Genomic DNA, 21312 nt, shown 5'->3' on the forward strand with positions numbered 1-21312 from the left:
TGTCAACAGTTTATGTGTCCTTGGGATTCCTCTCATCCACTTACTCAATGCATAAGTCAGTTACTTTTGTATGTCATACTGGATACCAAGCTCCATTTTTACTCAGACAGACCTGTAAGCCAGCTTGACCCATACCCCATATTTTAATGTAATTAATAGTCAGTTGATTTCCAGGAATCTTTGCAAGATAGTACCCTGTACCATATGATGGATTTTTAATTATTAATTTATAATATTAATGTAATTTTATACAGGCATGATAACACAATTATATTCAGTTTTGCCGTCTTCTTTTAACAGCTGTAAGTTTGACCTTAATGCAGTCTATGTTTTGTTAAAACTACTGATGGACTCATGTAGTAGTCCCTTTAGCTATTTTGATATTGATATATGACTTTTGAAATAAATGTGTATAAGTGATACCACAGAGTACTGTTTATTAATTACTTTTATAATGTATTGATGTTTTTGTTTCCTTTACCAATTTGGGTGAAAGTTAAGACTGAATTAATTTTTTAGCTTATATATTGTACATAGAACTCAACTGCACATGCAAAATTCTCTCAAGAAGTTATTAGATTAATTGACGTACTCTTAATTATCATAGAACTACTTGTAAACCAACAGTAAAATTTGCTCTAATTAGCACCTCTCATATAGTGGTGGTGGGTGAATTAGAAACATCAAACTTGACTTCACTTTCAACATAAGTTTGCAGAGATAGCAATCTGAAATAATTCCCTGGGACAACGTGAGGTTCCAGGAAGTTAAGAATGTTCTATCTGCTGTCTTTAGCCAAAGCACACAATACTGGGCAGACGCTTGCCTGAACTAACCCACTCAAGTCCTGTCCTAGGCCTGCACCCAAGCCTCTGGATACAGCCCTATGGTCTAGTGATCTCCCACTTCCCTGTGTATTGGTACGTGCATTACCCTACAGAGATGAGAATCTTTTCTGTAGTACTGCTTTAATGAATATTTATTTACACTGCTTGAATTCACAAGCCTAGAAAAGAAAGCAGACAATTTATTCTAGCAATGCAAGAGATTTAAGCTCCTGCTGTAAATGAAAGGTTTCTAGTTGTTGACTAGGGTTTCTTGAAGAAATCTGTCACTAGAAAATCTAAATCTAATGACTTTAATACTTTTCCTCAGAGCACCTGTGTTCCAAGTGGGACCTTATTCTAGCACTTCTGTCTCTCATTTATGTTTAAATGTTTTCAAGCTTTTTGAATACAAATGCATCTTCAAAGTATGTGGCATGTTCAGGTGGGTTTTTTTTTATTTCTTTGCTATTGCTCTCATTTAGGGGATTTGGTTACCTTGACATAGCTTTCTGTCATCTTTGAGAAGTTTAATGGAGCATTCTTTAACTTACTTGAAAATAAATCCCTCTGAGAAAATTTCCTGCACATCAAAGTGCTAAATTTCCCCCCATATTTATCTTTGCACAGTTCATTGAATCGTGATGAATCACACATCATTAAGATTTTATCTCCGCAGCATTGGCTTATTTGAATTCAACAGAAACCACATTTGACACTTTTAACAATGCTATTAGATTTAAAGGTCACCATTTCAGGCACTTCCTTCTCTCTTTCATTTTACTTGTTGCTTAAGCAAATTTGTCATGGAAAGTAATGAAATATAATAGATATCACTGAACTATTTCAAGAGGAGAAAAATTCCATAGTACAATCACGGTTGTAGTTGTCTAGAGTTAAATACAATTTCACACTGTTATTTAGGTCTGATGAAATACATTATCACATAGAATCGTAGAATTGTAGAATGGCCTGAGTTGAAAGGGACTTCAACAAAGGTCATCGAGTCCCAACCCCTTGCCGTGGGCAGGAACACCTTTCACCAGACCAGTTTGTTCAGAGCTCCATCCAAACTGGCCTCAAACACTTCCAGGGATAGTGTTCTCTGGAATAACTTCTCTGGACAACCTGCTCTCTCTCTTCTGTTTTCTCTTTTCCTCACTGCTCTCTGCCCAACCAAAGAAAGCAACTCATGATAGCTGACTCACTTTGCAGCATTCTAATGCTATCAAAGGTGCTGAACTGGAAGCTTACTATATATACAAATAACACTTCAACAGAAAACTATCCGTGAATAATTTCTTGTAAAGTTACTAGGTTAAGTTACAAGCTAAGTAGTATCAAGTCTTTGAAGTTTTACTGTATACATCCCATTTCACCAACAGTTTCCTCGGTTCTGTCTCTTTTCTAAGTAGCAAATTGAGCAACATCCTGAAATGTAAAATGCTAACTGTTTCAAGTAGACAAGCTGCCTGGGTAGTACCTTACTATGAACATATGACATAAATTCGATGGCACAGTGCATCTTGTAACACTTTCTTAGTTTTTCTTATACAATTATTGCTTTATAACTTGGGCCTTAGAATACCAAAGATGGGAAGAATAACCTTTACACATATTTCACATATTTTCAAATATTAATAGATCAATAAACACACCAAAATGCATTCATTGTCACATACTGAACTTTGCATTATATGCAGAGTATATTGGGAGAACTTATTGGATCCGCACCATACACTCTAATCTCTTTTCCTAGGATAATGAAGTCCACTTCCTTTCTTTTCAGCTATGCAACACTTCTAAAGTATTCTGAAAAGAACATAAATGTCTGCTAAAGGATCATTTAATTTAAATGTATGATTTGATCCCTATTTTTCTAAATTGGATATTTTGTTCTTCCTACATCCAAGGCTATTATTTAATATGGATGAAAAAGCTCTTTTTTTAAAAGGACTTTTCAAATAATTAGAGCATATAGTTAAATGTGAATGGAACCCAGGAACAGGAATTATTTTAAAACAAAATCAAGCACAGAGCAAATTTTTCCACCCTGTTTTTTTTTCTGCTGATGTAGCTTTGCTGTAGATCACTCTTTAAAATATCAAATTTATGTGGATAACTAAACTTCGAGAATGAGTGCACAGGTCTTTTGTTATTAGTTCTTTCACATTAAATAAATAAATAAATAAATAAATAAATAAAATCACAAGACTTGAAAGAAACAAAATTTAGTAACAATTCTATATTTATCACAATTGATTTTGCAATTTTATTTCTTACATATATGATATTAATTTTTTCCTTTTGTGTTACATTACCTACCTGGACATAGGGCCCTACTTTAACAATTGGGTTGCTAGACATCCATGTCTCTTTCCTTGTGAGTCTGTTGTTGTACTATTAATTAACTCATCTCCACGGGCAGTGGATAAGATGACAGCTTATGTCTTCATCCTACTACTACGGGTCTGATTTTTTTCTCAGTTAAAGGATGTATTTCAGGCAGGGATTTCCAGTGAGGCTGAGGATCCACAGCAGTAAAATCTTAGTTACTTGCGGTCAGATATCCCTGGACTGGTTCTGTGTGTCTCTTTGTTTACCTGTGTCTTTTTTCCTCTGCTCGAATTTTCTGTAGTAAAGACTGAAAGAGAAAACTATAGTTTCACTGTTAAACTTGACTATTGGAGAATTGAATAGTACTGTACATATCAAAATTTGCTTATTTCTAAAGTCTCAACATCCTCATTGTAACTGGTGAGCTGCACAGTATACCATCTCAGTAACTAATCCAGGGTGAATTAAATCCAGGCTGAATTAATTTCACAAAACTACAAGATTAAAGTGACTCCAGCATTTACTGTATGATATAAATGTTATTCTATGTAAATAACGTTTATACTAAATTCTTAATCATATTGTGTCGAATTCATGTGTGATATTACAATATTATTTTCTTGAGTACTCTATACTATATATTATTATAGGCAGTCATATATTTTCAGAAGATATATACTATAGTACATCTGAATAACTTGTGTTGCCTACTTTATTTGCTCTTCCTGGATTCCAATTATAATAAACTAATTGGAGCAACATATTCTTTTACAATCTGTAATGTTCAGAAAGCTTCAAAGCATGGCATAGCTTAGCACCTGCACTCACCAGGTGAGCCTGATCTGGACCATGGAACCCCATGGGGCAGGCAGAGCCCTGAAAGCTACTACTGCACCAACTGGATGTCTTTGGGCAAGAGCTTGTGTCAAGTAAAAGAGCTTGTGTCAAGACTTTATAGTTACATTATCTAATACCTGACATAAACACGAGCCTTAAATTATAAGACTGTTCAGTGAACAGGATCAAAGATTAAGAAATTCCATTTACATAATTTATCACCCTTCTTCAACTAAGGAGAAACAGCAAATTGATAACAAAAATATAATAAATAGGTTTTCATAATCCAGCACTGGTACTGAAATTAAGATAGCATGTGGGACCTACTTTTTTGGGGTTTTTTTAACTAAAACAATGGTTTTCCTGTATGAATAATTGAATTTAGAGACTTTCAAATGATGATCATCTGATCATCAGACAGCCTGAATATACATTAAGACTGCTGAAGAGTTAAAAACCTAGAAGAGGCAACTGTAATTTGAGTGGCCATTTCTGCCTCATTTGCTGTCATGAGATCTGGTATAGAATCCTGTGTTTAAAAATGATATGTCTAGGGGTACTGGTCGAGAGCTGACTGAACATGAGCCAGCAATGTGCCCTGGTGGCCAAGAAGGCCAATGGCATCCTGGTCTGGATCAGGAATATTGTGGCCAGCAGGAGCAGGGAGGTCATTGTTCCCCTGTACTCAGCACTGATGAGTTCACACCTTGAGTGCTGTGTCCAGTTCTGGTCCCCTCAGTTTAGGAAGGACATTGAGACATTTGAGTCTGTCCAGAGGAGGCAGCGAGGCTGGTGAGGGGCCTGGAACACAAACCCTGTGAGGAATGGCTTAGGGAGCTGGGGTTGTTCAGCCTGGAGAAAAGGAGACTCAGGGGTGACCTTATTACTCTCTACAACTCCCTGAAAGGTGGCTGTAGTCAGGTGGGGTTGGTCTCTTTCACCAGGCAGCATCTGACAGAATGAGAGGACACAGTCTTAACCCATGCCAAGGGAAATTTAGGTTGGATGTTAGGAAAACGTTTTTCATGGAAAGGGTGATAAAGTACTGGAATGGTCTGCCCACAGGGACGGTGGAGTCACCATCCCTGGATGTGTTTAAAAAAAGACTGGATGTGACACTCAGAGCCATGGTTTAGTTGAGGTGTTAGAGCATGGGTTGGACTTGATGATCTTGAAGGTCTCTTCCGACCTAGTGATTCTATGTGTCCGTCTGTCATTGTTGGTGAGTATATAATTGTAAATAACCAATTAAACTTGATTTCATAAGTACTAATCATTTGTAGCCGCCAAAGTAAGAAATTGTTCAGATATCCTGAATTTTTAAGTCACTGCTACGTAACTGAGTTACATAACGTCCCTTAAGGGTGCTGGTGTACATTGGCGTCTCCTGGCAATCCTTGCCTGTAGTTACAGAGTAGCCACTCCTTCCTGTCACCTAGTAACTTTTTAATAGTCAACATCAACTCAGAATTTTTCAGATAGAGTTTGGTTTGTAGAATATTTTTAAAATTTCTGTTTATGCTAGAAGTGCTAAACAATGTAGTAGCCTGAACCAAGGAGAACAACTTGTGGAAGTGCTCGAGCAGAAAAAAAATTGTAGTTCAACATATTCTGAATATAAAATGGATATGGCTGAAAGTAAGATTACACCTGAAGGGAAATCAGGACAAGTCCTAGGAAAAATCTGTTACCTGAATTTTCTGGTGAGAGACATGCTTCTGAAAAGTGATCTGGATAAAGGAGGTTTGGAGGAGTATGTGCTTGGACTGACCTCTTTAGCAAAAGAGCTGAGCAGATCTCTCAGCCAGCAGCTGGAAAATGTTACAGAAATTATTCAAGACACCTGCCAATTGCTGAGCACTCTCCATGATAAACACAAGGAATTGACTGGAAGTTCAGGCAAGTATGGAAGGACTTACCTGTAAGCAGACACACTGGGTATATTAGATACTGAGTTCTGCTGTCTGATGATCTGGGGGACCTTAATTTTAATTTGGTAGCATTTCAGTACTTGGTAATTCATTAGATCAAATTAATTCATATTCCCACAGTTGTATCACACTGCTTTTGAGTCCATTAAATGAGATTCAGTACGAGACTCATAATTCTCATTATGTGACCAAAAAATTATAAAAGTAAAATTAACTAAACAGATTTGTTTGAGGTTTTATGTTCACTATATTTAGTGCGGTTATCTTGGCCAGACACCAGATGCCAACCCAGTAACTTACTACCCCCTCTTCAACAGGAAAAGGAAAGAAAATAAGATGGGAAAAAATCCTGAGTTGATATAGAGAAAATAATTTTAAATTATCATCAAGGGCAAAATAGACTTAATTTAGGGAAAAAAAATTAATTTATTGCCAATTTAAATAGATTTGTATAGTGAAAAGCAAAGGCAAAACATTGAAATAAGACCTTTACTCCACCCCTTCTTTTTTGCACGCTCAACTTTACTCTTTGATTCCCAATTCCTTTACCTCCTCCTCTTCCTGAGGAGTGCAGGGTAATGGCAAATGAGGGCAACCATCTGTCCATAGCAGTTCCCTCTACACTCCTTCCTGCTTATTCTTTACCATGTTCCACTGTGGGTCCTTCTCATGGTCCATAGTTCCGTCAGGAAAAACTAGATTCTAAACAGACTGCAGTTTCTTCAGGGAATATCTACTTTCCTTGGCATCAGGTCCTCCTCAGGCTTCAGGACATCTGCTCCAGTCCAGTCTCCCATGGGCTGCAAGGGAAGCTGTGCCCCATGTCTGCAGTACCTTCTCTTCTTTCTTTGACCTTGTTCACAGGGCTGGTTCTCACGCTTTTTTTCCTCAGTCCTCAATTTTCTCTGGTGTTCTTGTCCTTTCTTAAATATCTTTTCACAGGGGCTTTGCTCCATATTCAGCTCAGTCCTGCAGTAGGTTGACATGAACATATTAACAAACATCTAATAAGAAGAGAAAACTAACATTTCTATCTAAGGTCTATCAGCATTAAACCTCAAAAAAAAGAGTATCCAACAGCCAAGGGAGGTGATTCTCTCTCTCTACTCCACCCTTGTGTGACCTCATCTGGAATATTGCATGAGGTCTGGAGTCTCTAGCACAAGGATATGGAAGGCCATGAAGATGATCAGAGGGATAAGAGCATCTGTCCTTTTAAAAGACATTGAGAGAGTTGGGGTTGTTCAGGCTGGAGAAGGCTCTGGGTATGCTTTGTTGTATTCTTATAATTCTGAAAAGGGGCTTTTTTAAAAGAGAAAGAATAATTTTTTTACATGGACACTATCACATATAGTGCTAGAACAGGAGGGAACAGTTTTAAACTAGAAGAGAGATTTTGATTACGTGTTAGGAAGAAATTCTTTACTTGGAGAGTAATGAGATACAGGGAGAGGGAGAAGAAGGCAGAGAACTTGTGGATGCCCCGTTCCTGAAAGTGTTCAAGGCCAGGCTAGATGAGACTTAGCAAACTGGTCTACTAGAAGGTGTCTCTGCCCATGACAAGAAGGAAGGTTGGAAAGAGCCTTAAAGATCATCTCATTCCAATTCAAATCATTCTGTCATTCTGATGATTCTATGATGCAAAGAGAGAGAAAGGAAGAGATTACAGACAGAAATGTTTAGCTATGCTTGTGTTTCTGAGTCTTGACCTACAGACTTATGAAGTCTGTAATAATAACGAAACATTTGGTTTTAAAAAGCCTCCTTTTAGGCTCCAAGCAAGCTAACTGTCCTGTTGTCCTCATGGTTTATGTGATTTTTTTTTAATTCTTTTTTTGTCAGGTTTCCAAGAATCATTGTCCTTCCAAAAAGCTACTATTCTACACCTGAAAAATTCCCTTAAAGCACTTAATTGGAGACAGTTGCATAAAACTACCTCTGCATTCTAAAGCTATGTTATCAAACATCAGAAAAAGCAGAGAAAGCAAAGTGTTAAAAAAGAGATGGGGGAGGGGAAAAACACAAAAGAAGACTTATTTCATGGTTACCCTCGTAACTGAATGCAAAAAGTGTTTTTCCATGTGACACAATTGGATAGTATATAGTTACAAGGCCATATCTTTTCTTGCACATATTAGAAAAGTCACATTTACAGCATAAGAAAATGCCATTGTTTTAAATTACCCCGTTATCTTCAAATTTGGTTTTAGAGAAGTTTAAGGGGCTGTACAATTTGTTTGAGGATGTTTTGTTTTGCTTAGAAAATGCAAAATTCAGGAGGGAAATGTAAATGTTGGTAGTTTTGCCTAAGCTTGAATTTTGCCTTACAGTGAAACTGGGAAGTGGTCTTTTACAACCTCTTCTGCAAACAAAGCTCTGTTATTTCCAATCTTTTGTTTTATTTCTCAGTCCTGTTAAACTGTCTAGAATTTCTTCTCTACTGTAAAAGTGCCTGTGGAAAAACAGTAAAATAATATTTTTTTTAAAAACTACCAGTGTAAATAATATTTTTAAAATGTATTTGCTTCCTTTTTTCTTCATTTTTCCCAAATATAGTCAAAGTCTAATAAATCATTTGGAAACTAGGGAAGTATTAGAAAGGAATAAGTTTTTGACCAAGTTAAATAAGAAAAATATTATTCTGAACTGTACTTTTTGTAAGTTTGCATTAATCAGATGCAAATAGAGATGAGAGGCCATCTAGATCACATAATATCACTCATTGATATGTGATGGCATTCTTAATAAAAGTCTTTTCCAAGCTGGAAACCTTGAGGTATTTATTTACCTCATATGATATTGTTAAAAAACTTGACTGTTAAGTCGAAGGCTTCCTGTAAGACTTGTACCAGCCCTTTCTGTTTTTCTTTCCTTGTGTACATATCTGTACATTGCAAGTGGAGAGCACACCATACTGTGTGGTACTACTGTCTTATTTGTATTGACTTTCATGAGATTTAATCTGCAAAACAAAATTATCCAAGATCTCATGCAGCAAACAGAAATAAACGAACATTTTCCAAGGTTTGCAATATATCTAACTAATGAAGATACCTCTCCAGTTATAGAGGCTGACAGTATAAGATGTGGGAAGAGCTCTAAGAAATACTTTTTAAATCCTTGGAGAGAATATCTGGAATAATTTCTAAGAAAAGGTTTAAGAAAAATAAGGGATCATAAAATATACAAGTTTAAATCTTACATGAATGGCACATAGTGCTTGTGTGCTTTTTCTGCATACTTCTACACAAAGTGGTTTTAATTACACGCAAAGGCAACCTTCACCATTCCTATAACTGGATATTACAAACTACTGAGCTTCAGTATTACATGTCGGCTGGTTGTTTTGTTTTATCATCTGTTTTTCTCAGCAAAAATTCAGAGCTTCTAAGGTCTGAGTTTAAAATTAGGTCCATGTATAACAGCCTTGCTGGAGACCTATGCATTAGACCTTGCAGGATTCAATTTCAGGAAATACTACATTTAGTTTTAAAGATCTCCCCAAATTGATTTGACCCTATTTTATCAGTACCATGCTTTGAACTGATTGTCATTAAGAATTCATCTAGTGTCTGATCTTTAGAAAAGTGTTCATTAGAGTTGACAGGGTAAAAGTTTGACAAATACACAGTTGTTCATAAACAAGTAAAAAAATGTATTTGTTTATATTCAATTCTTTAGAAATTGACTCCACCTGAATAGCAAAAACGTTAAATGGAAGCCAGGAAATTGAGTGTGCTTCATGTATTGAATGGTACTATGGGATTATGTGGAATTCAATAAGTATAATAGTTTTCACATTTTTGTCTAGCTTTCATAGCAAAATTTAATTGGTTATTTATGTTTTGCCTCAGAATACAATGAAATTACAGATTATCTGCAGAAAGTGAAGGAGTATTTGACAAATACAATCTCACACCTTCAAGAGGCAGAAAATAAATTTTATGCTGCAAGCTGCAGACAAGATAGTGATTCCCAGAACCAGACTGGTGAAAATGCTTCTAGAGAAACAAATGTGTGTTGCTCAGAAGGAGAAGCAAAAGCCTCTGTGCAAGCATCTTCCAGTTCCTGTCAACAATTCCAAAGAACTCCTTCCCTGAACAAGACTGAAAGTCAAAATGTAAATGAAACCCACACAAATGAAATTAAAATTGTGGGAAAAGTTGCATCCTTAGCTGAAAACAAATCTGCTCAAGAACAGGACACTAGCAGAGACTCTCCAATGAAAAAAGATGATGATGAACACCAACTACTCTCTTTTTCAAGGAAAAAAGAGTGCAATGTTAAGGATAAACTTCATGGAAGTAGCTCTGTTACTGAAAAGCCCCCAGAACTGGCTTTTCAGGATGCTCTTACTAGCAGTGAGGAAGACATTCTGTCTGGGACATTGAAAGACATTTACAACAGAAGCATCACAAATCATTTTGAACAGGAGAAAAAGGAAATAGTCAGGGACAATTTAAAAGGGCTAGAAAGTGAGGAGCACAGACTGGCAGAGAAAATAGAAGACACTAAAATGGAAAAAAATAATGAAATATTAAGAAATTACCTGAGTACCTTCACATCTTCAGCACAAACCTATGATCTTACTGATGTGAATCCTTCTGTTAGTGATTCAGAAGAAGTACAAAAATCAAGATACTGGATGAACAAAGAGTAAGCACATATTCTTATTTTTATAAGAACAGATGTACATAATTATTGCTTAATAACTTACAAACAGGTGTGGGTGCAGAAACTCAATGTACATGTACTGAACACTTGCTGTTCGTGCACATAACAGCAGTTTACAATTTGAACATGTGCAATAAAGGTCTTTCCCTTTGGCCTAAAGTAAACTCTAAGGTTCTATTTGCATAATTTTTTTTATGCCAGAGAGAGGCTGAGTCACAGCAAGTAAAGTCAACAATCCTCAAGTTGTTGGAAATTAGTAAGAAAGGACTATAATTCATCAGTTTTACAGTACTTTGTGAACTGTTCTGAAACAAGCTAAACATAAAAATTTTCATTACTTTCTCATTTATTCATAAACATATTTTTCATATATTATCTTATGCTTCATTACGGCACATAATTACGTCAAAGTATTTAATTAAAAATATGAGATACTACACAACTCTTTTTTTTTTTTTTAATAGATTTCTAGTCAAAGGAAGTGGTAAAAATAAACAGGAAATAGCTTGTTTTATTAAAGCCCCTGCAAGTGTTCTGGAGCATCTGAAGTGTAATATACTCAATGACACTAGTTCCTTGGTGGTGAATGATTCTGAGGAGCTGGTCAGCAATGTCATCAGTATTGAATGTTATGATTATGAAAAATTACTTTTCCCTATCAACATTGCAATCCCGTTCAAATCATGCTTCAGAGGAAATTATCGGGAGATTATGGTGAAGGTGATTGATACGAACTTTGAGTCAAACTACTTAACTCCTATTTCTTTGCAAGGATACCAAGGAAACTATAAGGTGAGTAACTTTCATCAAAACATTTTAAAAGCATCATTTGAGGTTTGTAGTTAAGTCTCTCTGGAGTTTTTCCAGTAAAGTTGTCATTATTAAATCATATTTTTCACTATGTGTTGTTAAACAGAACTTTTCTTTCTCCTCTCTCAAGCATTAATTCTATTTGAAAACTAGTATTTAATAATATTCTTCTTTCAACTTACCATGTTAAGCAAATACTTGATCCCACAATACTAATGGTTGAGTAATGTTTCAGGATTATTGTAAATACGTGTAATGTGTTGCATTATTTGATAAAAGTAAAACTTTTTGGGAGGAATTACTATGCTTTTAGATCACAACAGAGTAACACAGTTCCATGAGTATAAGTACAAACTCTACAAACTCTATATCAAATGAACTTAGGATGGTTCTCTTTTTTTAAATGCAGAAGTGTTGTATTGGACCAGATTCATCACCTAGTTTATAGGTTTGTTTCATTTCACCCCAATCCCACACTGGAATATGAATGACATCACATAATGACTAGAGATCACAGGTACTTGGGCATGCAGGTGGCAATAATATTCAATTTCTTTTCATTTCATACTTGGTCTATAGAGAATGTTACCCTCTGAAACTGTGAAATAGCTTTCTTTCCTTACAGTACTCTAACCCCACGTTCTATTTATTCAGGAAAGCTTTGCAGAAGTGAAAATTTATCATCTGGGTGTTTTTTCTGTGTTATCATGCTTAAAGAAGGAAACATTTACTGTTCCAAAGGTAGGACTCTTACAAAAGCTGAACGTGGATTCTAGAATCTCTTTCTGTTACCATCCAGAAACATTCAGTTCTCCAGCACTTATGCAGTTAAAGGTAAGTTTGAAATATGTGATACCTGTTTCATAAGCCTGTTATCTGATCAGTTCCGAAGTGAGTATGCCAATGATGTTAAAGTGCAATCTCTTCCAATATCAGAAGTTGACAAAAAGTGGTTGCAGCTTCACATCCTGTACATGCAGATTTCCTGTCAGCTTTGTTAAAACCACATGTCAGGGATATTTTTAGCTAAAAACATCTATCTACCTTTGTTTGATATCATTCTGAAAATATAGTTGTTTTTAAGAAAGATGTGTTAAGTCAAACCTTTAATTGCTTGGCTAGTGGTTAACTTAATGGAACCATTTTTCTCACCTGACTTCATCCTTGGTGCCAGCAAGTAGTTTTTTATCATGTATTAGCTTTAGGTTGAGTATAGTCTCAAATTGTGCTTCAGTTATGCTTCTCCCTTTCCCCATTAAGATGTTCATTTGGAAGTATGGAGAAACTAAAATTATGAAAAAATACAGATTAGAAAAATCTCAGAAATTTTTCAAAATCTGAGGAAGCTCATTAGTTTCAAAACTTGAACTCAAATCAGGAACAAAACAATATAAATATTTTAGGCAATAAAAGTTCCAGTTTTTGATGACTTTCAAGCATTTTTCCCTGCTTTGTATAAAGTGCTGTTACTTGGCTAAGGTCGTTCTTGGGTTAAAGAGAGCAGTCTGACTCTTCTGTGATAGCCTAGCCAACTCCAAAAGATAATCCAATTTCTAAAAATATCCAGGCATGTAATGGAAGATTTTTTTGCAAGTTGATTGTGCTATTTATTTCTATATTTAGATTCAGCCAATTGAGCCGTCATTGGTTTCAGCATTGAAAGCAAGACATGATATGTATCACTCAGTGATATCTACTAGTGCACTGGTTCACGTCCAGCATCCTTCAGCCCAACCTTTTAACAGCTCAGTCACTATTACTCTACCCTGTCCTCCTAACCCAGACAAAAAAAGGCAAGGAGATGAGACAGAACATGCAAGAGCCATTAGTGCTACAGTAAAGAGGGTTGCTGCAGCATACCATCCTTGGTAAGAGCCTCACTTCAAATTCACCATTTTTAAAAATATCAAAATCAATTTATTCTAACAGTTGTTGGTTTATAATATCTTGTATTAAAAATGTGTTTGTTCTTTATATAGACTGCAATAACTATGAGCATTGTTGGAAACACTAGAGCAAACCTTCAAAATCTTCATGCTATAGTTTCACCAGAAAAATTAATACAGTATTTGATGTATATTCTTTAAATATGCTGACCACTGTATTTCTAGCAGGAGTTAGAATGAAGACTGAGGTTTTTTCAGCAAGAAATATCCAGACATTTCAACAAAGTCCAATATTGAACACAAAGAATAGACATGACTTAAAACTGCTGTGTTAATAACACACCAACGTGATTTGAGTCTGACTTTTGAATTTTCTCATCTCTATTTCTACACATTTCAATGGTTGCCTGAATCAAAATGCATGGCACAACGGTTTATAGTAGGTCAGTTTTACACACTAGATAAAGGTCCAGATTTTTCCAAGTATGCAGTACAATATTTCTAAACTTAGACTTTTTGGCATGTCTTTAAAAAGCATTAAAACATAGGGACTCCTGAAAAAAAAAGATAATCTCTACATTTCAGTAGTTTCTGGAGAATTGAAAAAAAATAAAAACCAAAAAACCTCTTAATAATTATATCATTCACATGCTCTGGAGTGTGTATTTGAGTGTATTTCAAGATACAGATCTTAAGCAAGGTGGGTAAACCAGAAAAAGTCATCAAGGAAAGCAGAGGGGAAAACAGCTACAAATAAACACAAGCTTACTCTTTATGCAGAACTATTTTTATGTTATTTTTTCTATAATTACTTGGCTTTCCAGGACTCTGAGCACGTCTATGAGAAAAAGTAGGGACAATCTCAGTGATACTTTGAAACTGTTAGGTCACGGAAACAAAGAAGAGGAGTGGAAGGTGTTTGATGATGTTATAATCCAGAATGCACAGAATGGGCTGGTATCTTTTGAACTAAACGAGCATTTAGAAAGGTAATGTATGAATAACGTAGCAAAATTTTATTTACTGAAATATTTAGTTCTGTGTTCACATTTAAGTGGAAATTAGTAGTGCTAAGAAATCATCCATTTTTAACCATTAACTTTCTCTTAGATTTGTTGCTTATAATTACAAAAAGACCCCAATTATTTATTTATAGAATGTACACAATATAGTACATAGAAACTTGAAACAGGATATGCAAATATCACTCTTAATTGGCAAATGTGATTTAGCTTTCTAACTAAAAAAAAACAAATTTTGAAAAAAATTTCATATATATTTGAAATCATATCGACATAGTCAACATACTCTACACTACAAACACAAGCAAATTTCCACTTTTTCATGTGTTGGAAACAAGGATGAAAAGAGGGTAACAAAAGTTCCCTTGAAGACTGAGCCCATAATATTTTTAATAATTAATTATAAGTAGTTGATAAAGATATTTAAAATAAAGTTTTAAAATTTCATTTTCTTTCTTTTTTTTATTTTCCTTCATACAGCTTTGTGGTCATTCGCCTTTCATTCCCTTTGGAAAACACTTACCTTCTCCTCTTTGCTCAGGCTCTGGAAGAAGCACTCTGTAGCACCATGGCTAATGTGATACTGTATCAGAAAAGAGAAAACCCATACAAAATAGTAGTTTTGCTGTCTGCCTCCAAAGAATTGACCAAAGAACTTCAAAATCTCCATGAGGAGGGTTATTTTGGTCCCCCAGAACCTACACAGCAGTTCCCCTTAAGACAAGGAGAGCAGATTCATTTTAGATTTAGAGGAAATATTTCTGCTTCAGGTAAGGCAATTAATTCATGCATCTGTATGAATATTATCAATTACATCAGCTATTAAAAAATGCTGTATGGGAACAGTGGTAGATTGAAGTTAGTCAAAGTACAATTCGTTATTTCAGTGTTTTGTTTCTTGTCAAAGAAAGGAATGTGAAGCTTAATGGGAAACTACTCCAGCTGTAAAGAAAATGTACTATGGGGACGAGCTCCTGAGCAGTGTGCTCTTGGTGACCCTGCTTTGAGCAGGAGAGTTGGACAAGATGATCTGTAGAGATCTCTTAAACTCCTGTGAATTCTGTGAAACCTGGCTCCTCAGAAATTTATGGTATTTTAAGAATTATTTTCAAAGGACAGGTTTCTGTCCGCTGTTTTGTCTGCGTAAATTCACTTAGAGTGAGCACGAAACCAAGGCAAAATATTGCCTATTGTGAGTTGAACTGTAAGTTGAGGTGATAAGAGGGAGAATTATGCCATTTCTGTTAGCAGTCATAGAGAATTCCATGTAGTGGCTGCCACTATTCAGAGGCTTGCTTAAAGGGAAAAGAGATAAGAAGCCTCTGAAAGATTTTCAGCCAAAAATTGCATATAGTGTCCTCCATCTGTTTTAGATTGAACATATAAATATGTATTTGGCCCTCTGAACATTTTGAACATAAACTCTCCTGTTGAAAACTGCATGTACCCTAAAGAAAGGAATATTCTTTAAAAAGAGAAGTCTCCAGCCTCCGAGAAATATCTGCTCATATACACAAAGAATACTGTGTATCTATGTATCCAATAAATGGATTTAGGAAGCCTTGAAATGCATCTACCCCTCTGCTGCGATTCATTTTGTTTTTACAGATAGACATCCATCCTGAATAACCAGAAAGCATATTCTTCTGATTCCATTCACAACACCTTTTTATTTTTATTCTTCTCTATGTTATGTACAAACATCATTTTCTGTTCCTTGATTTTCAACTTGTAGCACTGCCTTCACCACTTATTCTTTAAGCCAACTATTAAAGGGCTAGGAAAGCTAGCTACAAAGATATGCCTACTACTGAAGCAGACTGATCTCAGATGTTCAATAAAGTAATAATAATGATAAAGAACAAGCAAGGAACAACCAAATGATATGTGATTGCCTTTACTTGACTCATGCTAATGAATTATTTTAGATGCCATGCAGGGTAAAAATTTTTTTAAATAAAAGTTTTATTATATGGACTGCAGAGAATGGAGAAGGCTTCAGGAAAGTCTACAGACTGATTTTTCATTCACAAAGACAACCAAGGCTGGAGCTCCAAATTAAAGAAGTGGATGAATTTGGTAACTACAGTTCACCTCATTACAAAGGAACAGCAGTATTTTATAAAATTACCAGAGAGATGATACCAAAGAAATGGGAACAAACCTTACCATATGATGAATATCAACACCAGTCTCCACTGTGCAAATTAGCATTAACATTGCCAAAGGTGCGTTTCTCACTTGATAATTTTAGAGACAATTCCTTTTCTGCCTTACCATATATTTATTAGAAAAAGGATGTTGGTATGATTTTTGATTTGCAGATACACACAGGAGTCACTGATGGGCTTCTGGTGCATCATCAATGTGCAAACGTTCTCAGGATTTCTCTTAGCTGCAGGGAGGGACCCATATCCAAGTATAAGCAAGGAAAAATTTCTAGCAGAAAATTTTCACCCATCTACTCTCTCCAGCCAGCTGTTATGACACTGTGAAATTATTACTGAAGTTTCAGTTATATCTTCCTTGTTTCATTGTCTTGGGAGCACAGAATTGCAAATTGTAGGATCATTAAATAGTTTGTGTAACCTGTCTTCCACTTATCACCTGATTATTCTATTATTCCTGATTAGTCTCTGCAGTACAGTCATGTGAGCAATTATCTCCATCTCTGGTGAAAGTTAATGCTATATAAATTAATCTTTAATATTCCTGCAATGAAATCTCATTGTAAACTTTTCAAAGAGCCTATGTACCAGCATGCTATACCACACAAAATGCTGCCAGTACTGCTATCAAAGTTGAAAACATTTTAGTATCAAAATATCTACAGAAACACTTGGTCTTAATCTCTGGTGACAAACAGTAGTGTGTCTCTCTTTTTGAATTTAATTGTCTTCACACTTTTGAAAACAAAATTACTTTTTTTCCCAGATGATAAGTTAAAAGAATCTGGAATGTCTGATTTTGGTTGTAACAAAGACAGATGGAATCTGTTTAAGGCAACCATCCTGACTACTATATTTTCACTAATTTCTGTAAAATTCCCACCTAAATTTCTTTTGTAGTGAAGACAATTACTATACAATCATAAGCCATTTTTACACGTATATGCCCTCATTATCCACTTACACATATATAATATATTATATACTGCTGACAGTGGTAGAAATAGTGTTTGTTTACTTTGTATGCAAATATTCATATCAGTTTTCACTTTAAACATATATTTTTACAGAAGTAATCTGATTTTCACTAATGATTCCTATTTATGGTGCATTCATTTCCTCAACAACAGTTCCTCTAACCTATTTTGGTCAGCACAAGTCAGATACAGTGTGTTAAATTCTGATGTCAAGAGTGTGTGTGCATATCTATTGATTTCAAAGATTCTGTATTTATGTGAGACAGTGGGCTAAGGAGGTAAAAGATTAATTTCTCCTTTTTTGCCCATCTTGTTTAATATGCTACTAGAGTCTGGTCATATGTGAGATGTCCATTTGGCAGAGCACATCAATGTTACTGGCTGGGAATGCTTTGCAAAAATAGATTGCTGTAATACGTATAGACATTATGAAATTACTATTCTGCTGAAGTTTTATGTCTAATGACTGTCTAACAGCAGAATAGTATGTTATCCCCTGCTTCAGAAAGGCAGTTGCTTGGCTAATTGAAGGGCCTTCCAGACTAGAAAACTGCTTTAACTGCTAAGAGTATTTTACTTAAGCTGTCAACCAGAACAATAGGACCACTTGCCACTGCAGCTGAACCGTGGGTAAATTTAGCACTTCATCACAGACACTTAATCTTTAAAGGCAATTTACTGTTTTAGATCTAATGTATTGTATATTATTACACTATTTCCAGACAATACTAATTTTAAATTCTTATAATTTTTACTACTATTTTAACATTAGGCAGCAGAAAATGGTTCAGATTAAAGTCAATTCATGGGTAATTGAGTTCATCTACAATAACTTTGAAAATCTAATACAGACCTTTGAAGTGGTAAATTCTCATTAATTAATGAAAATAAGTTTAAATACAAATGCATAATTAAGCAAAGCCAGAGAAAGCTGTCTTGGAAGAAAAGCAAGGCCCCCTTCTGGAATAGCTTTATAGTCCCTTTATTCTGAGAGCTTTGTAGCCATGTCATTCTATCTTCACACTGAGGCACATCCAATGACAGAATTGCTGTAAAATCATGGAAAACAAGGCAGATTCAGATCATATAATCATGGAATAATTTGGGTTGGAAGGGTCCTTTAAACGTCACCTAGTCCAGTCCCCAAGATCTCAAGAGCAGTACAGCACAGGATGGTTTTGCACTGCCATGCTGTGTGTAATGTGTGCATCCTGTGCACACTGAAATCACCTCCCAGGATAACTGCATACAGGCCTGATGAAAATTTGTTTAATTCAAAAAACAAAATGGTTATGTGAATATATTGACTTTATGGCTGTGCAGCTCAGTATATTTGAGATGCTCCAAACATTGAACAATATTTAAAGTCTGTATTATAGAAGTGATTAAGCTCCATGATGCTCAGTATATCAGAAAGAAAGGAATAACTTTTCCAGTCAGAGTTTCGTGCTCTTAATTTCCAAATGAAAAACAGAAGATCAGTGAATAAACCTCAGGGAAATCTCCTTGGGAGAGCTGTGAATATACAGCCAGGTAATACAACTGAATGTGTGTGACAAAAGTAACAGGGGCACTGAAAGAGCATAATTTCACTTTTGAACAACAACAAAAAAATCTGAATTTCACTTTATACAAACTAATCTCTTTTTTTGGTCAATGCTTATGTAAGTAATTTCTTGTTTTATATGCAGTAGGAAACAACAATAAAGCCCAGAAGACTTTCATCTTTCTCAGCCATGGTAAAACAGGACAAAGTATTTTTTTCTTTCTCTCCAATGTTTAGAGGAAGAAAGAGGAAAAACTTTCTACTTTCTAATGGAACTTATCTTTGGGATTTTGATGATTTTTCATGATGTCTAATTAAAAGGTGAACAATGTAAAATCAATAACTGTAGCTACAAATACAGTGTGTTTACCTGACCTAAGAATAAATACTGCATACCTAAAAATTGTTCTTTTCCTTGAAAGGAAGGCAAAGTTAATGCAGTATTCAAAATTAGAATCTGTAGCATCTACGAAGGTTATATGCAGATCTTCTATACACCCAGTATCTATACATCACTTATGGCATAATGCTATTAATCAAACATTTGTAAAATTGCATGAAGGATGCATTTTATATAAGATAATAAATATCCATTTGATAGATGAAAATTTTATTAGTTTCTTTATATTAATAGCTATATACTGTTTTATACCTGCTGATAGTGATAATTGTTTTTTAATAATGACAAAAAATATTCTATGTAATTAGGAAAAAATTTTAATGCTAAGAATTAAATCCCCAAGATTTTACTGCAATCCATTCCCAAATCATATGCCTCACCTCTTACTCATCATAATTTCTCTTTCCTCAACACATTTTCTCTAATAGCATGAAAAATTGATCCACCGTCCACGAAGCACAAAAAGAGTTTTTTCTGATTCATCGGGTAAGAAAACAACCATTAAATTAATATCAATATAAAAAGAGCTATACTTGCTATGTTTTTTTAATTCCAATATTTGTTTCAGCTGTTACTGACACCTGAAAATGCCATAATCAGGAATAAATAGTTAATGTGTTCAGAGATAGGAAAAAAGATCTGTTTACCAGGAAATGCAAAAGCTCTTGTAACATACCGTTGTGGTGGGATGCTTGAACAGCATATAATTTTGTGTATAAGGAAATTCAGTTTGTACTGGAAAGCTCCATTATGATTTACAAATCACTTGCAGTACATATTGAAATTCTTCTATTTTATTGCTAACTTTCCCCATTTAGTTCCAAAAATTATACATCATTTCTGAATCTCCTCTTGACTAAATCCATTTCATACTGTAGAGCAGTTACCTGAAATAGCATTAGAAATGAGATGGGATGATGGTTTCCACCAAAGTATAAAACACACCCTGTTTAGTTGGGTAGTTTACCCACTGAGCCTCCAGCTTTAGAAAGCTTTTCAAAAACAAAGGAAGATTTATTCTTACTTCACGAATTTTTCCCCTTCAGAGGCCCTGTGGGACAACTTGCTGTTTTGGCTTGCAGAAGAGCTTGCAGAAGATAATACATCATTGTTTGCTTTATGTTTACCTGTTCGACGGAGCGTACTTCAGCTTGTTAGGCTGAAGTGCCCTGATAATTTAACACACCAGATCTATGAGCTGCTTTGCTGCTGGAAAAAGACCCTTCCAAAGTCGGCTGATAAACAGCAGCTCCTGTCTCGCTATTTGCGGAAGAGTGGCAGAAGTGATCTTTCAGAAGAACTTCGTTTCAAGTGGCAAAATAAGGTGTTCACTTGACAGAATCACTGGCAACTCACAGCCCAATTTCTTTTCTTTCTTGTTGAAGTGTATGAATATTTCCATGAAACTGCTGGATGAACAAGTGATAGGGATATCAGTCAGGATTTATTCGTTTTATTTATTACTTTGCAACCTCTTTACTAAAGCAAAGTATAATAGCCATGTCCTTGCTTGATAAAAGTGAACATTTCTTATACAGAAAAGTGAGATATTGAAAATATAGGTATGAAGAATTATAGACTGATCTGCACAGATTTCTGAGGACTTTAACTCTTTGCATATGCCATACTCAGTCAACACAATATTTCTACATATCTTAAACATTAGAAATTATTCAATATATCAAAATCATATGAATCATTCTATAATATATGGATTACTCTATGTCCGGTATTAATACCTACAAAATTCTTCAGATGTACTAATGTACAGACAGAGGTAACTTCTTCTTACTTCCAGATTTGTTAGCAATTAATTCTACTTTTATATTCTCCATAAATATTTTTCATCCTCGTGAATATCATACAAGATTTATACACTCATAACATGAGTGTTAGCTCA

General features: G+C 35.1%; 2 protein-coding genes across 2 annotated transcripts in view; one reads left to right on the plus strand and one right to left on the minus strand.

The window, feature by feature from the left end:
- The first annotated feature begins 5710 nt into the window (after nucleotides 1-5710).
- On the plus strand, nucleotides 5711-20878 carry DTHD1 (death domain containing 1). Its single transcript, XM_014871102.2, has 10 exons — nucleotides 5711-5897; nucleotides 9784-10585; nucleotides 11068-11395; nucleotides 12068-12247; nucleotides 13037-13281; nucleotides 14124-14288; nucleotides 14802-15091; nucleotides 16305-16549; nucleotides 19841-19898; nucleotides 20459-20878. The coding sequence occupies exons 1-10, from the start codon at nucleotides 5711-5713 to the stop codon at nucleotides 20746-20748; spliced, it is 2790 nt and encodes a 929-aa protein (XP_014726588.2). The 3' UTR covers nucleotides 20749-20878.
- The window catches only part of LOC148223901 (uncharacterized), a 248163-nt gene continuing 233186 nt past the window's right edge, over nucleotides 6336-21312 (minus strand). The window contains exons 8-12 of the mRNA XM_088163253.1: nucleotides 20540-20821; nucleotides 14845-14904; nucleotides 12566-12698; nucleotides 10479-10533; nucleotides 6336-6898 (exon numbers count right to left, since the gene is read on the minus strand). The gene's annotated coding sequence lies outside the window, so the exon portion shown is untranslated. The remainder of the gene's footprint in view (nucleotides 6899-10478; nucleotides 10534-12565; nucleotides 12699-14844; nucleotides 14905-20539; nucleotides 20822-21312) is intronic.

Source organism: Sturnus vulgaris, chromosome 4, assembly GCF_052056855.1.
Source record: "Sturnus vulgaris isolate bStuVul1 chromosome 4, bStuVul1.hap1, whole genome shotgun sequence".
NCBI classification, from domain to species: domain Eukaryota; kingdom Metazoa; phylum Chordata; class Aves; order Passeriformes; family Sturnidae; genus Sturnus; species Sturnus vulgaris.